Raw genomic sequence first — 13,878 nt, forward strand, 5'->3', positions numbered from 1 at the left:
GATTCTTTCAGAACCCCCAGTTGAATTCACTAAGCCTCTTGAGGACCAGACGGTCGAAGAGGAAGCCACAGCGGTATTGGAGTGTGAAGTATCCCGAGAAAATGCTAAGGTGAAATGGTTCAAAAACGGGACAGAAATTCTCAAAAGCAAGAAGTATGAGATTGTTGCTGATGGCAGAGTCAGAAAACTTATTATACATGGCTGTACCCCAGAGGATATTAAGACATACACTTGTGATGCTAAGGATTTTAAGACTTCTTGTAACCTGAATGTCGTGCGTAAGTATTCTTACACAGGACTTTTCACTTGTAACTCTTTGATAACAACAACAAAACCACTTTTTGCATGCTCTTCTTGGCCTAACTGCATTTCTTGGAGACTTACATTATTGATACTGACATAACATGATCTTTTGTGTGTTTAAAAAAAGAACTGTCCTTCTGCTACATCTGGTCTGAGAAGGGCAGAGTGATCACTTTTTGCTATGCTTCTCACAGAGTAATGAGCGGATGTGCTCTTTGTCTATGTGGGGTAAGCCTCCTGCAGGAATATCTCAATACAGACGAGGACAATTGAAACTTAAAAAGACAAGAAGGGAGTCAGAAAAAAAAAAAAAGGAGAGGAAATGAAAGCAAGTTCCTCTTGGAAGGAAAATGAATTCTCAGGTGTGAGAAACCACTAGAAAAAGGATGAAACTTCAGTTTGAAAAGGCGCATCCCAGAGGTCTGCTGTAGTATGACAAAACCCATTCACATGAAGCTGTCTCTGAAAAGAAGAATGGAAAAGAAGATGGCGTGGAGCCTGGATTGAGCCCTATAAGTGAAGAGAGCACTAATGGATTTTAGCCTTATTTCTTCCTCTGGTGGAAAATATAACATCTTTTTTCAAAATGCCACATGCTAGCTCATTTTGTTTTCATTCATGCATTGGCCGAGCAATACCTTTTTTAGAGTGTCTTTATTTTTGCGCAGTATTTGCTATTTACTCACCTTAAGATATTCGGGCACCACCCCCCCACACCCCTACCATGCCTAGTCCATCAAGCTTACCTTCTGCACTCTGCAAACTAGGGTAGTACCTGCCCTAGCATGGAAAAGTTTTATTTTTAAAGAATCAAGCCCATTTTTTAATTATTTTGTGGAATTAGAAAAGAATACATTTGCTATTTGGTTTAGTTGCTTCCCATCTGTTAACAGCTCATAGTGGCTTTGATTGTGCTTCCATGCATCTTAGTTGGTTTTATTCTTTCCACATTGTGGTTACTCTACTTTCACTTAAGACAGAATAGCTTCTTGGGTCACCTTCTTCTCTGTCCTCTACTTTGTCTCCACTCCGAGAAGGCTCAGCTACAATGAGCATATCTTCAAGCCTATTAGCCATCACATGTGTCCCAGAATCTCATTGATCAAGAAAGGTCATCTTGGGAAGGACTCACAAGGAGCTCTGAAAAAAGGAAGGACATGTTGGCAGCTCTTCAATCCTATAAATCCACCAAGTTAATTCTGGAGATAAATAAAATTTCATATATATATATATATATATATATATATATATATATATATATATATAAAAGAATCACCCCCTCCCATTCAAAGCTTGTTGCTTAGTTGCACTAATGAACTTTATGCCTTATATGGGACTTCTTTGAAGCTGACACACACCAAAAAAGCGGAACATATATGATTTCAATTGCAGACTTATGCCTCTTAGCTGTAGACAAGATTGGCCATAGCCCTTCAAGCTCTACTACCATTGAATTCTTCTGATTTCTTAAAGATTATTCTGCCTGCCTTAAATAAGATGATGATTCTTTGCTACTGGTATTTCCTTTGACAATATCAACTTTCAACTCTGGAGACGTATCAGTGAAGATTTTTCCTTCCAGCTATCACTCAGAAGAACTAAGCTGGTGATAGACAGGAAGAATTAGTTGGGCATATAATATGCTACATAATTTTATAAAAACTACAGAGATGTGTAAAAGGCAAAATATCACAACTGAATGGCAGCTCCAAGTGACTTCCAAATCAGTGGTAGCCTAATATGAAAAAGCCTGCAAAAAGACTCACTTTTTCTTAATATGCACTATAGTAATGTCAGAATGAATTTCTAGAAACCTCATTTTGAATTCTGACCTTCTCTTACAGCTCCTCATGTGGAATTCTTAAGACCACTCACTGACCTTCGAGTTAAAGAAAAAGAAATGGCTCGGTTTGAGTGTGAAATTTCCCGAGAAAACGCCAAGGTCTGTGATTGTGCGGTTGCTAACTTGTGTTCTCCAATAAATTTGTTTACTTTTGGTCAGCCAAAATGAGAAAAAAAGTGAACCAAACCTATCTCTAATCATTTTATTTTTAGATTAATGGTTTTACTCTAGTATGAAAGACATACCTGATTTAATTCTTCTCTTGTTAGTAGTAGTCACTTGCTGTTACTTGAAAAACACTGGATTTACAATCAGGAGATTTAGATATTATTAATTTGAACCACAGGAAAGAGATTTTTAAGTTAAAAACAATCAAATATCAGCAATTTCACATCTCTCAACTAAATACTCCTGGTAGCCATTAACTACCATAGGAGAGTCAACTTTGAGTCTCAGTTTACACATCTGGAAAACAAAGGAGTTGGTCTGCATGAAATCCAAAGCCCTCTGACTCTACACTTATATGATCCCATTATTTTTAATACCTGATAGTAGTATCGCAGCTGTTCACTTAATAATTTAAGACGTTTGTTCTTGTTTTTTGGGGGTTTGGTTATATTTATCACTTTAGTTCTTCTTAATGATATAAAGTCTTACTGACTGCTTTTAGAAGAGCTTAGGATCATAATTCCTCTCAAGGATATACATGTGAAGGAATAAGAAAACTGATAAAGGTATTTGTTTATCTTAAATAAAGGTTCACTGGTTTAAAGATGGTGCTGAAATTAAAAAGGGCAAAAAATATGACATCATATCTAAGGGAGCAGTCCGCATTCTTGTTATCAACAAATGTCTACTGGATGATGAAGCAGAATATTCCTGCGAAGTAAGGACAGCAAGAACTTCTGGCATGCTGACAGTTCTGGGTAAGAGTGAAGTCTTTCTCTGCAGAAGTATATGTGTTGGGGGGGAAAAAATCTCCAGTTTAATTCATTTTTTTAAAAAATTCTTCTTGCAGAAGAAGAAGCTGTCTTTACAAAAAATCTTGCCAACATTGAGGTTAATGAAACAGACACTGTAAAACTGGTTTGTGAGGTCTCCAAACCTGGAGCAGAAGTAACTTGGTACAAAGGAGATGAAGAGATCATTGAAACAGGAAGATACGAAATACTTACTGATGGACGAAAGAGAATCCTGATCATTCAGAATGCTCACCTGGAAGATGCTGGCAACTACAACTGCCGACTCCCAAGTTCTCGAACCGATGGCAAAGTCAAAGTTCATGGTATGAAAATTACAATGAATGCTATTTTAAGAAAATCATGCTTGTTGCCTTTAAGGTACAAATGCTAAAGTTTTCAATATCTTGCAACTTTTTCTTTCCAGAACTTGCTGCTGAATTTATCTCAAAGCCTCAAAACCTTGAAATACTTGAAGGAGAAAAGGCTGAATTTGTCTGCTCTATATCAAAGGAAAGCTTTGAAGTCCAGTGGAAGAGAGATGATAAGACTCTTGAATCTGGAGATAAATATGATGTCATCGCTGATGGCAAAAAGAGGGTTCTAGTTGTGAAAGACGCCACATTACAAGATATGGGCACTTATGTAGTCATGGTTGGGGCTGCCAGAGCAGCAGCTCACTTGACTGTAATTGGTAAGTGTGTTTATGCTTCTTGGGTTGACTTCCATTTGCATCTACCACTTTGGTCCTTCATACTATAAAGTCTTCCTGATTGCTTTCAGAAAAACTCAGGATCATAGTTCCTCTGAAGGATACCCGTGTGAAGGAACAACAAGAAGCCGTCTTTAACTGTGAGGTCAACACCGAAGGTGCCAAAGCCAAATGGTTCAGAAATGACGAAGCCATATTTGATAGTTCGAAATACGTTATTCTCCAAAAAGACCTGGTCTACACCCTCAGAATTAGAAATGCACGATTAGATGATCAAGCCAACTATAGTGTGTCTCTGACCAATCACAGAGGTGAAAATGTTAAGAGTGCAGCTAATCTAATAGTAGAAGGTAAGGCACTTATTTGACATTAGAGATGTTAAAAATCAGTTTCTATTATGAGAACAACTAAAATCCACATTCTTCTTCTTTCCAACAGAGGAAGATCTTAGGATCATTGAACCTCTTAAAGATATTGAAACCATGGAGAAGAAATCTGTCACATTCTGGTGTAAGGTGAACCGGCTCAACGTAACACTGAAGTGGACCAAAAATGGAGAAGAAGTGCCTTTTGACAACCGTGTCTTATATAGAATTGACAAATATAAGCACTCTCTAATCATTAAAGATTGTGGCTTCCCAGATGAGGGTGAATACGTGGTCACTGCAGGACAAGATAAATCTGTTGCTGAACTTCTCATCATAGAAGCCCCTACAGAATTTGTGGAACACCTTGAAGACCAGACAGTCACTGAGTTTGACGATGCCGTCTTCTCCTGCCAGCTCTCCAGAGAGAAAGCAAATGTAAAATGGTACAGAAATGGGAGAGAAATTAAAGAAGGCAAAAAGTATGTGAGAACGTCTCAATCTCTATTTCTTAGCTGTATATACATATACATGTTTGGCAATTTAGTGGTCCTTATGAAAGCTAACCAATAATTCAATCTCTTCTTCTAGATACAAATTTGAAAAAGATGGCAGCATACATAGACTCATTATAAAAGACTGCAGGCTGGATGATGAGTGTGAATATGCTTGTGGAGTAGAAGACAGGAAGTCTCGAGCTAGACTTTTTGTGGAAGGTACATATTACATGAAAGGATGATTTTTAATATTAGTACCAGTCTTCAAATGTTGTTAATCCCAATACAAACATGTTTGTATTTATTTCACATTTTCTTTTCAGAAATCCCTGTTGAGATCATCAGACCTCCCCAAGACATCCTTGAAGCGCCTGGTGCTGATGTTGTCTTTTTAGCTGAGCTCAACAAAGATAAGGTGGAAGTCCAGTGGCTCAAAAACAACATGATTATCGTCCAGGGTGACAAACACCAGATGATGAGTGAAGGAAAGATACACAGGCTACAGATTTGCGACATCAAGCCCCGTGACCAGGGTGAATACAGATTTATTGCCAAAGACAAAGAAGCCAGAGCTAAGCTTGAACTGGCAGGTGAGTCCCTTTCTTTTATCTTCAGATACCCTTACAATACTACAGATACTGTGCTGGTTTCAGACTTCATAGTTAATGAGAAAATGTTTGTGAGACCCTTTTATTCCTATTAAGCCCTGTCCACATGTTAACTATTCGAATTCCTCTTACCACCAAGAGTCTTGCTCTTTACTTACCAAAATCCAGCACAGTTCCTGGCGTGTGGCAGCTGTTCATTAACTCCCAGAATTAACCTATTGGCCTGTGAGTCTCCCCAGCAAACCCAGGCCTAGAGCCAGCCCTGTTCTTTTATACTTTCCAAGTCCCTGTGGGGCCCCTTAGGTCTGTTCTCATTCTGACCCAGGCTTCTAAGACATCCCTGTAGGCTGACATTTTGAAAAAGCCATTAATACACCTCTTGTACATAAGAACAAGTTTGTCTGATTTATCTTGAACTGAGTATGAGGTGCCTACTCTATATAAAACAAAAAGCGTGTTTTATGCACTATAGGGCTGTTATTAACAGCAAAGAATGGAGGTTTTATGGTTTCATGTCATCCTTAATCCTCTGTTCTTCAGAGTCTGATAATTTGTCAAGTAAGCTGTTGAGAACGTGAAGTCAGCTAGTGTTCTCTCCACTGTTAAGTTACTGTGATATGCTTCCAAGGTTATGTAACTAGTATTTGCTGACGAATCCATAGTAAAACAGCTAGGGCATCTCTGGACTACAGTAAAGCACTCAAAAACATTCACATATGATTTTTCTCACTAGCTGCACCTAAAATCAAGACGGCTGATCAAGACCTGGTGGTTGATGTTGGCCAGCCTCTGACGATGGTGGTGCCCTACTATGCCTACCCCAAAGCAGAAGCTGAGTGGTTTAAAGAAAATGAACCCCTCTCTTCAAAAACAGTTGATACCACAGCTGAACAAACTTCCTTCAGAATTTTAGCAGCCAAGAAAGGAGACAAAGGAAGGTATAAAATTGTGCTTCAGAACAAACATGGAAAAGCAGAAGGATTCATCAATTTAAAAGTTATTGGTAAGCCCTTGAGTCACTTGGACTTTACTGGCAAAGCACAACTAAAAATGTGATAATACACTAAAAAAAAAATTGTATATGTGAATTTCAGATGTTCCCGGGCCAGTACGTAACTTAGAAGTGACAGAGACATTTGATGGTGAAGTGAGCCTCGCTTGGGAAGAACCACTAAGTGATGGTGGAAGCAAAATCATAGGTTATGTTGTTGAAAGACGTGACATCAAGAGAAAGACGTGGGTTCTGGCCACTGACCGTGCAGACAGCTGTGAGTTTACTGTCACTGGACTACAGAAAGGAGGAGTTGAGTACCTGTTCCGAGTGAGTGCAAGGAACAGAGTTGGCACTGGTGAGCCAGTGGAAACTGACAGTCCTGTAGAAGCAAGGAGTAAATATGGTAAGAAGACTTTTTAAAGTCGATTGAAAAGTAGCTTTTCTCTGCTTTTATCCCTGAGATAACTGAAAGCCCATGTTTTCTTCTGTGATGAAATGCAGATGTTCCAGGCCCTCCTCTGAATGTAACGATCACTGATGTGAACAGATTTGGTGTCTCACTGACATGGGAGCCACCAGAGTATGATGGAGGTGCTGAGATCACAAACTACGTTATTGAGTTAAGGGACAAGACTTCTATCAGATGGGAAACTGCCATGACAGTGCGAGCCGAAGACCTGTCTGCAACTGTCACTGATGTGGTGGAAGGACAAGAGTATAGCTTCCGGGTCAGGGCTCAAAACCGAATTGGAGTTGGAAAACCAAGTGCAGCTACACCTTTCATCAAAGTTGCTGATCCGATTGGTAAGTTCATCACAAAAGGGGAAATAAGTACTCCGCTAAATCAAGAAACTAAGCCTATCAATTAAAATAAATCAAAGTTAATGCAAAGAACATCAGAGACATTTGAACAAAACTGTAGAAATGCACACTGTGCCTGCTTTTATCCAGTGACTATGGGGATGATCGAAATGATGACTGCATTGTCTTAAGAAATCTGTCACTGAATTAAATGGGGGCTTCCCAGGTGGCACTAGTGGTAAAAGAATTAAATGGCATGCTCCAATTCTTTCTTCCAATCCAGAGAGACCAAGTCCTCCTGTGAACCTAAATGCCTCCGATCAGACTCAGTCCTCAGTTCAGCTCACATGGGAACCTCCTCTGAAAGATGGAGGAGGCCCAATTTTGGGCTATATAATTGAACGATGTGAAGAAGGAAAAGACGATTGGGTTCGTTGCAATAAGAAACTTGTCCCTGAACTGACTTACAAGGTAGGGCATGTGTATCTAAAATAAACGGTATATGACTGGGGACTTAAATGTATATATGTATTTTTACAAATATTGATTCCTAATTTTAGGTTACTGGATTACAAAAAGGAAATAAGTATTTATATCGCGTATCTGCAGAAAATGAAGCTGGTGTTTCAGATCCATCTGAAATTCTTGGTCCTCTAACTGCTGATGATGCTGACGGTAAATGGATATTTCATTGTTAGATTTGGGAACAGCACATAGCTTCTTTGGGGGTACTGGGATTTAAATACAGTATTGGAAAATCATTAATTTTTCTCTTTGGTAGCTGAACCAACAATGGATTTAAGTGCATTTAAAGATGGTCTGGAAGTTATTGTGCCAAATCCCATCAAGATCCTGGTTCCAAGTACAGGCTACCCAAGGCCAACTGCTACCTGGTCTTTTGGAGATAAAGTACTAGAAGCAGGGGACCGGGTGAAAATGAAAACTCTGTCTGCCTACGCCGAGCTTGTCATTTCTCCGAGTGAACGTCCAGACAAGGGCATTTATACACTGAAGTTAGAAAATCGTGCAAAAGCAATTTCTGGGGAGATTGATGTCAATGTAATTGGTAAGGAACTAACCTTTTATCATATAAGGTGATTTGACAGTACTAACAAATATTGGTTCAAGCTATTAATGATTCTGACTGAATTTTTTTTTCAGCTCGCCCAAGTGCACCGAAAGAACTGAAATTTGGTGATATAACCAGGGACTCAGTACATTTGACTTGGGAACCACCAGAAGACGATGGAGGAAGTCCATTAACTGGATATGTTATTGAAAAGCGTGAAGTCAGCCGGAAAACATGGACCAAAGTGAGTTTTAAGCAGCAATGCACCAACTCCAGAAAAGAGAATGGGGGGAAATCCTGAGATGCCTTGCAGAGTTAAATGTTTTTACCTTTACACTGCTGAAAAAGTACCTCAATCTTTTTAAAATGTATTGATGCTAATGCTTCCTGAGGTAGTTCAACCAAGATTTGGTGTAATTGCCTCATTCTATGAGCTTTACCAGATCTTCAACTAAGTTTGTTAAGAAAAAAATAAAGCAAAACCTACTGATTTACTTAGTACTGGCTTAGTATCCAGTATGTCCTTTTAAAAGGGCTATAAGCCATTCTAAGGACACTAAGAACTGGTCGTCTTACTTCTCACTCCACTAAATAACCTTAGTTGGCCTAATCCGCCATTTTCTCTCCCCAGTTTCTACCATTACTTTCCTTTAACCTTGATTTATCATACTTCTACTTGCCAAGCTGGTAGAAAGAATCAACACCTTATTTGCTGACTTATTAATATATATAAATTATAAAACAATTACACCTTATATTAAGGGTCAAATATTATTTTGTATCTTTCTTTGCAACTTTTTCCTTTATATGAAATTAACACAAGAATCATCCTTAGCATTCAAAACTGCTCATGGAAAAACCTTTTGACTTGGGCAGAGAGTTTTGGAAAACAACTAATTAATTGTATTGCTTTGTCCCAGGTTACAGACTCTGTGACTGACCTAGAATTCACAGTTCCTGATCTTCTTCAAGGAAAAGAATATTTATTTAAAGTCTGTGCTCGTAACAAGTGTGGCCCCGGAGAACCTGCATATGTTGATGAACCTGTAAATATGTCAGCTCCTGCAAGTGAGTACATCCTTGATAATTTCTTACCTAACCTCTTGTTACCTGTTTTTATTTTTATTTTTTACTGATTTATTTTTTGGCCACACTTGTGTGGCTTTTGGGATTGAACCTAGGTTATAGCAGTAAAAATGTGGAGTCCTAACCCCTGGACCACCAGGGAATTCACACCTGTTTTTGCTTTAGACCTGGAGTTGAAGTTATGGAGGAAAGACACAGGTTGGCAACATAGAGATTTCATAGATGGTCTATCTAAGACTGACTCTCTCTCTTTAAAATGCTGTAGCGGTACCTGACCCACCAGAGAATGTTAAGTGGAGAGATCGAACAGCCAAGAGCATCTTCCTAACATGGGATCCACCTAAGCATGATGGTGGCTCACGCATCAAAGGATATATAGTTGAAAAATGTCCACGTGGTTCTGATCGATGGGTTGCCTGTGGAGAACCAGTGGCAGAAACAAAGTAAGTTTTTAAATTATTTGACATAAGAGTAAATATTTACTCTTACTACATGAGCTTTATTTTGGAAAGTCTAAATGTTAAGTTTAGAACTTCTTTGGTGTGCATGTCTAATTTTTTAAAGTGCTGCTGAACTTACCCTTTAATCAAGATTTCTATTAATTAAAATATTGAAGCAATCCAGAATTAAAGGATAGTATTATACCAGGGGTATTAATTTTGGAAATATTATGAGTACTCCACAGTGAGACAGATGAAATGCACTAAAGTAAAATATCCTCTTTTATTTTCTGACAGAATGGAAGTGACAGGTCTTGAAGAAGGCCAGTGGTATGCCTACCGTGTGAAGGCCTTGAACAGGCTAGGAGCTAGCAAGCCAAGCAAACCCACAGAAGAAATCCAGGCTATAGACACACAGGGTACTTACTTTAGGTTTTTGCTTTGTTAGTCAAGACTTCTGACTTTAACTCCACCTGAACTTGCTAACGTCTTAAATAATCTTTTCCAATTTAGAGGCTCCAGAAATTTTCCTGGATGTGAAGCTCCTCGCGGGTCTCACTGTAAAAGCAGGAACTAAGATTGAACTTCCTGCCACTGTAACCGGCAAACCTGAACCTAAAATAACCTGGACAAAGGCCGATATGCTTCTGAAACAGGACAAAAGAATCACCATTGAAAACGTTCCTAAAAAGTCCACAGTGACGATCATGGATAGTAAGAGAAGTGACACCGGGACGTACATCATCGAGGCTGTGAACGTCTGTGGGCGGGCCACCGCCGTGGTGGAAGTCAACGTCTTAGGTGAGGGAGGTGCTCATTTTAAAAACGAGCAAACTCACTCTAGCTACTTTTGAAAATAAAACATGATTTAAAAAGGTGGTTTTTTCTGAGTATGTAATGCCATCCACAGATAAACCCGGACCCCCAGCTGCTTTTGACATCACAGACGTGACCAACGATTCGTGTCTTCTCACATGGAACCCACCACGTGATGATGGTGGATCTAAAATCACAAATTATGTGGTGGAGAGAAGAGCCACTGACAGTGATATGTGGCACAAGCTCTCATCAACTGTCAAGGACACCAAGTTCAAGGCAACCAAGCTAATACCCAATAAAGAATACATCTTTAGAGTTGCTGCAGAAAACATGTATGGTGTTGGTGAGCCAGTCCAGGCCACTCCAATAACAGCCAAGTTTCCGTTTGGTAAGTTTCTCAGTAATCAGTTAGTTTAAAGAAAAAATAAAGGATACTTATGTTAAATGTATATTTAGTTGTCATATTTGTATAAAGGCTATATAACCCATACAATTATCCTGTCTGTAGATCCGCCTGGACCTCCAACTCGCCTAGAACCTTCTGACATCACTAAAGATGCAGTGACCCTCACATGGAGTGAGCCAGATGACGATGGTGGCAGCCCCATCACAGGATACTGGGTTGAACGATTAGATCCTGAAAGCGATAAATGGGTTAGATGCAATAAGATGCCAATAAAGGACACCACATACAGGTACGCCCAAGCTCTCCATCACAGTGTTAAAACAAAATTGTCATTCTTTAGCATTCCTTTTGAATAGATCTGATTATATATTACTATAACATTTTTAATTATTTTTCCTTATCTTTTCTATTACCACATAATTTCAAAAAAGACATAAATTCCATTGAAGGACACACTTAATTTCTGACCATAAAATATCAACTTTATGGAAGTTCCAAAGTGTTTGCAGTATATTAATGATTATTATTACAGATATTATAATTTGATTGGTACATGTGACCAAATCTTGTGTGTGACCACGAAAAGGCAATTTTTAATTTATATTGAAATATTTTCATTTAAATTGCCAAACCAATTTTTAAATAAATTACCTTCTTCTATGTGAAGTAAATAGAACTCTCTGCTTTTCATCATGGTATTCAACTCACACTTTGTTCCTAATTCAGAGTGAAAGGTCTCACAAATAAGAAAAAATACCGATTCCGTGTGCTGGCTGAAAATCTTGCTGGACCTGGAAAACCAAGCAAATCAACTGAGCCAATCTTAATAAAGGATGCCATAGGTATGATTCATTTATTTTCTGTGATTGTTTTGAAGCTTATATTAATTCCTTTTGACAAACCTAAATAATGATTTCATTTCATTGGCTTGCAGACCCTCCATGGCCCCCTGGAAAACCAGTTGTGAAAGATATAGGCAGAACATCATTAATGCTGAACTGGACAAAGCCAGAACATGATGGAGGGGCAAAGATAGATTCTTATGTCATTGAAATGCTAAAGACTGGCACGGAGGACTGGGTCCGAGTTGCTGAAGGGGTTCCCACCACCCAGCATTTGCTCCCAGGTCTCATGGAAGGGCAGGAATACTCATTTCGAGTTAGAGCTGTGAACAAGGCCGGGGAAAGTGAGCCCAGTGAGCCCAGCGACCCTGTGCTTTGCCGGGAGAAGCTCTGTAAGTCACTTTTGATTATTTCATCTTTGCTATCTGGGTTCTTAGTGACTACTAGAAAATTGAGTGCAGACTGAATATTGGACAATAAGAAACTGAGTATTTTTTTTCCTTCAGATCCCCCATCACCACCTCGCTGGCTTGAAGTGATCAATATTACAAAAAATACAGCAGACCTAAAGTGGACAGTTCCTGAGAAAGATGGCGGGTCGCCCATCACCAACTACATTGTGGAAAAGAGAGACGTGAGACGGAAAGGCTGGCAAACAGTGGACACAACCGTAAAGGACACCAAGTGCACAGTGACCCCACTGACAGAGGGCTCATTATACGTGTTTCGAGTTGCTGCAGAAAACGCCATAGGACAGAGTGACTACTGTGAAGTTGAGGACTCTGTCCTGGCCAAAGACACCTTTAGTATGCTCTCTAACTTCATTTTTGTGCCACCATTTAGAGTAGATTGTCACTTTTCTCCCTGGTGTTTCTAACCAACGAAAATTTTGCTTTCAGCCACGCCTGGACCACCCTATGCTCTGGCAGTGGTTGATGTGACGAAAGGACACATTGACCTGAAGTGGGAACCACCTAAAAATGATGGTGGAAGACCAATACAGAGGTAGAATCCTAGTTAACTCATAAAGAAAAAATTACATCTGGCTGAAAATTCTTTATTAGTGTTAACAAAATGCTTGTTATTTCAATAGATATGTCATTGAGAAGAAAGAAAAATTAGGTACCCGTTGGGTGAAAGCTGGAAAGACCTCAGGACCTGATTGTCACTTTAGAGTAACTGATGTCATTGAAGGAACAGAGGTCCAGTTTCAGGTTCGGGCAGAGAATGAGGCTGGAGTTGGCCACCCAAGTGAACCAACAGAAATCCTGAAAATTGAAGATCCAACAAGTAAGTAGTGCTTATTTTACAAAGGATATTGTCCAGAGTTTGATGAGATTATGGATGCAAACATTTCACTGTCTTTTAAGGTCCTCCTTCACCTCCTCTTGACCTGCATGTTACTGATGCTGGGAGAAAGCACATTGCCATTGCTTGGAAACCTCCAGAGAAAAATGGTGGCAGTCCTATTATAGGATACCATGTTGAAATGTGTCCAGTAGGCACTGAGAAATGGATGCGAGTTAATTCTCGCCCAATAAAAGACTTGAAATTCAAGGTTGAAGAAGGTGTTGTGCCCGACAAGGAGTATGTGCTGAGAGTGAGAGCTGTCAATGCTGTTGGAGTCAGTGAGCCATCTGAAATCTCTGAAAATGTGGTTGCCAAAGACCCAGACTGTAAGAACACAGTTTCTTTTTACAATTAATAAAGCAAACTTTACTCCTGCATTGCATTTTGACATACAATTTTTTTCCCCCTTTTGGATTACAGGCAAGCCAACAATTGATCTGGAGACTCACGACATTGTTGTCATTGAAGGTGAAAAGTTAAGCATTCCTGTTCCCTTCAGAGCTGTCCCAGTTCCAACTGTTAGTTGGCATAAAGATGGCAAAGAAGTTAAAGCAAGTGACAGATTAACCATGAAGAACGATCACATCTCTGCACACCTCGAAGTGCCCAAGAGTGTCCGTGCCGATGCTGGCGTTTACACCATTACCCTAGAGAATAAACTTGGCTCAGCAACTGCCTCAGTCAATGTCAAAGTCATAGGTAATCATTCTTTGATGAAATACCAGCTATGCTTTACATGCTGGGAAAATTGGTTAACTCTGCAGTGCTAGTAGAAATGGCTTCA

General features: G+C 39.4%; 1 protein-coding gene across 1 annotated transcript in view; it reads left to right on the forward strand.

The window, feature by feature from the left end:
• Positions 1 to 13,878, forward strand: part of TTN (titin) — a 275,748-nt gene that overhangs the window by 177,135 nt on the left and 84,735 nt on the right. Inside the window, exons 222-250 of the mRNA XM_069577076.1 lie at positions 12 to 278; positions 2,148 to 2,245; positions 2,904 to 3,072; positions 3,165 to 3,431; positions 3,533 to 3,799; positions 3,889 to 4,167; positions 4,256 to 4,664; positions 4,774 to 4,898; positions 5,003 to 5,269; positions 6,021 to 6,290; positions 6,382 to 6,684; positions 6,783 to 7,085; positions 7,366 to 7,553; positions 7,643 to 7,757; positions 7,864 to 8,148; positions 8,244 to 8,395; positions 9,072 to 9,219; positions 9,503 to 9,680; positions 9,975 to 10,096; positions 10,191 to 10,478; positions 10,588 to 10,884; positions 11,005 to 11,191; positions 11,629 to 11,744; positions 11,837 to 12,136; positions 12,251 to 12,550; positions 12,644 to 12,749; positions 12,838 to 13,034; positions 13,115 to 13,420; positions 13,515 to 13,793. Coding sequence (XP_069433177.1) covers positions 12 to 278; positions 2,148 to 2,245; positions 2,904 to 3,072; positions 3,165 to 3,431; positions 3,533 to 3,799; positions 3,889 to 4,167; positions 4,256 to 4,664; positions 4,774 to 4,898; positions 5,003 to 5,269; positions 6,021 to 6,290; positions 6,382 to 6,684; positions 6,783 to 7,085; positions 7,366 to 7,553; positions 7,643 to 7,757; positions 7,864 to 8,148; positions 8,244 to 8,395; positions 9,072 to 9,219; positions 9,503 to 9,680; positions 9,975 to 10,096; positions 10,191 to 10,478; positions 10,588 to 10,884; positions 11,005 to 11,191; positions 11,629 to 11,744; positions 11,837 to 12,136; positions 12,251 to 12,550; positions 12,644 to 12,749; positions 12,838 to 13,034; positions 13,115 to 13,420; positions 13,515 to 13,793 — 6,588 coding nt within the window. The remainder of the gene's footprint in view (positions 1 to 11; positions 279 to 2,147; positions 2,246 to 2,903; positions 3,073 to 3,164; positions 3,432 to 3,532; positions 3,800 to 3,888; positions 4,168 to 4,255; positions 4,665 to 4,773; positions 4,899 to 5,002; positions 5,270 to 6,020; positions 6,291 to 6,381; positions 6,685 to 6,782; positions 7,086 to 7,365; positions 7,554 to 7,642; positions 7,758 to 7,863; positions 8,149 to 8,243; positions 8,396 to 9,071; positions 9,220 to 9,502; positions 9,681 to 9,974; positions 10,097 to 10,190; positions 10,479 to 10,587; positions 10,885 to 11,004; positions 11,192 to 11,628; positions 11,745 to 11,836; positions 12,137 to 12,250; positions 12,551 to 12,643; positions 12,750 to 12,837; positions 13,035 to 13,114; positions 13,421 to 13,514; positions 13,794 to 13,878) is intronic.

This window comes from Ovis canadensis, chromosome 2 (assembly GCF_042477335.2).
Source record: "Ovis canadensis isolate MfBH-ARS-UI-01 breed Bighorn chromosome 2, ARS-UI_OviCan_v2, whole genome shotgun sequence".
Taxonomy (NCBI): domain Eukaryota; kingdom Metazoa; phylum Chordata; class Mammalia; order Artiodactyla; family Bovidae; genus Ovis; species Ovis canadensis.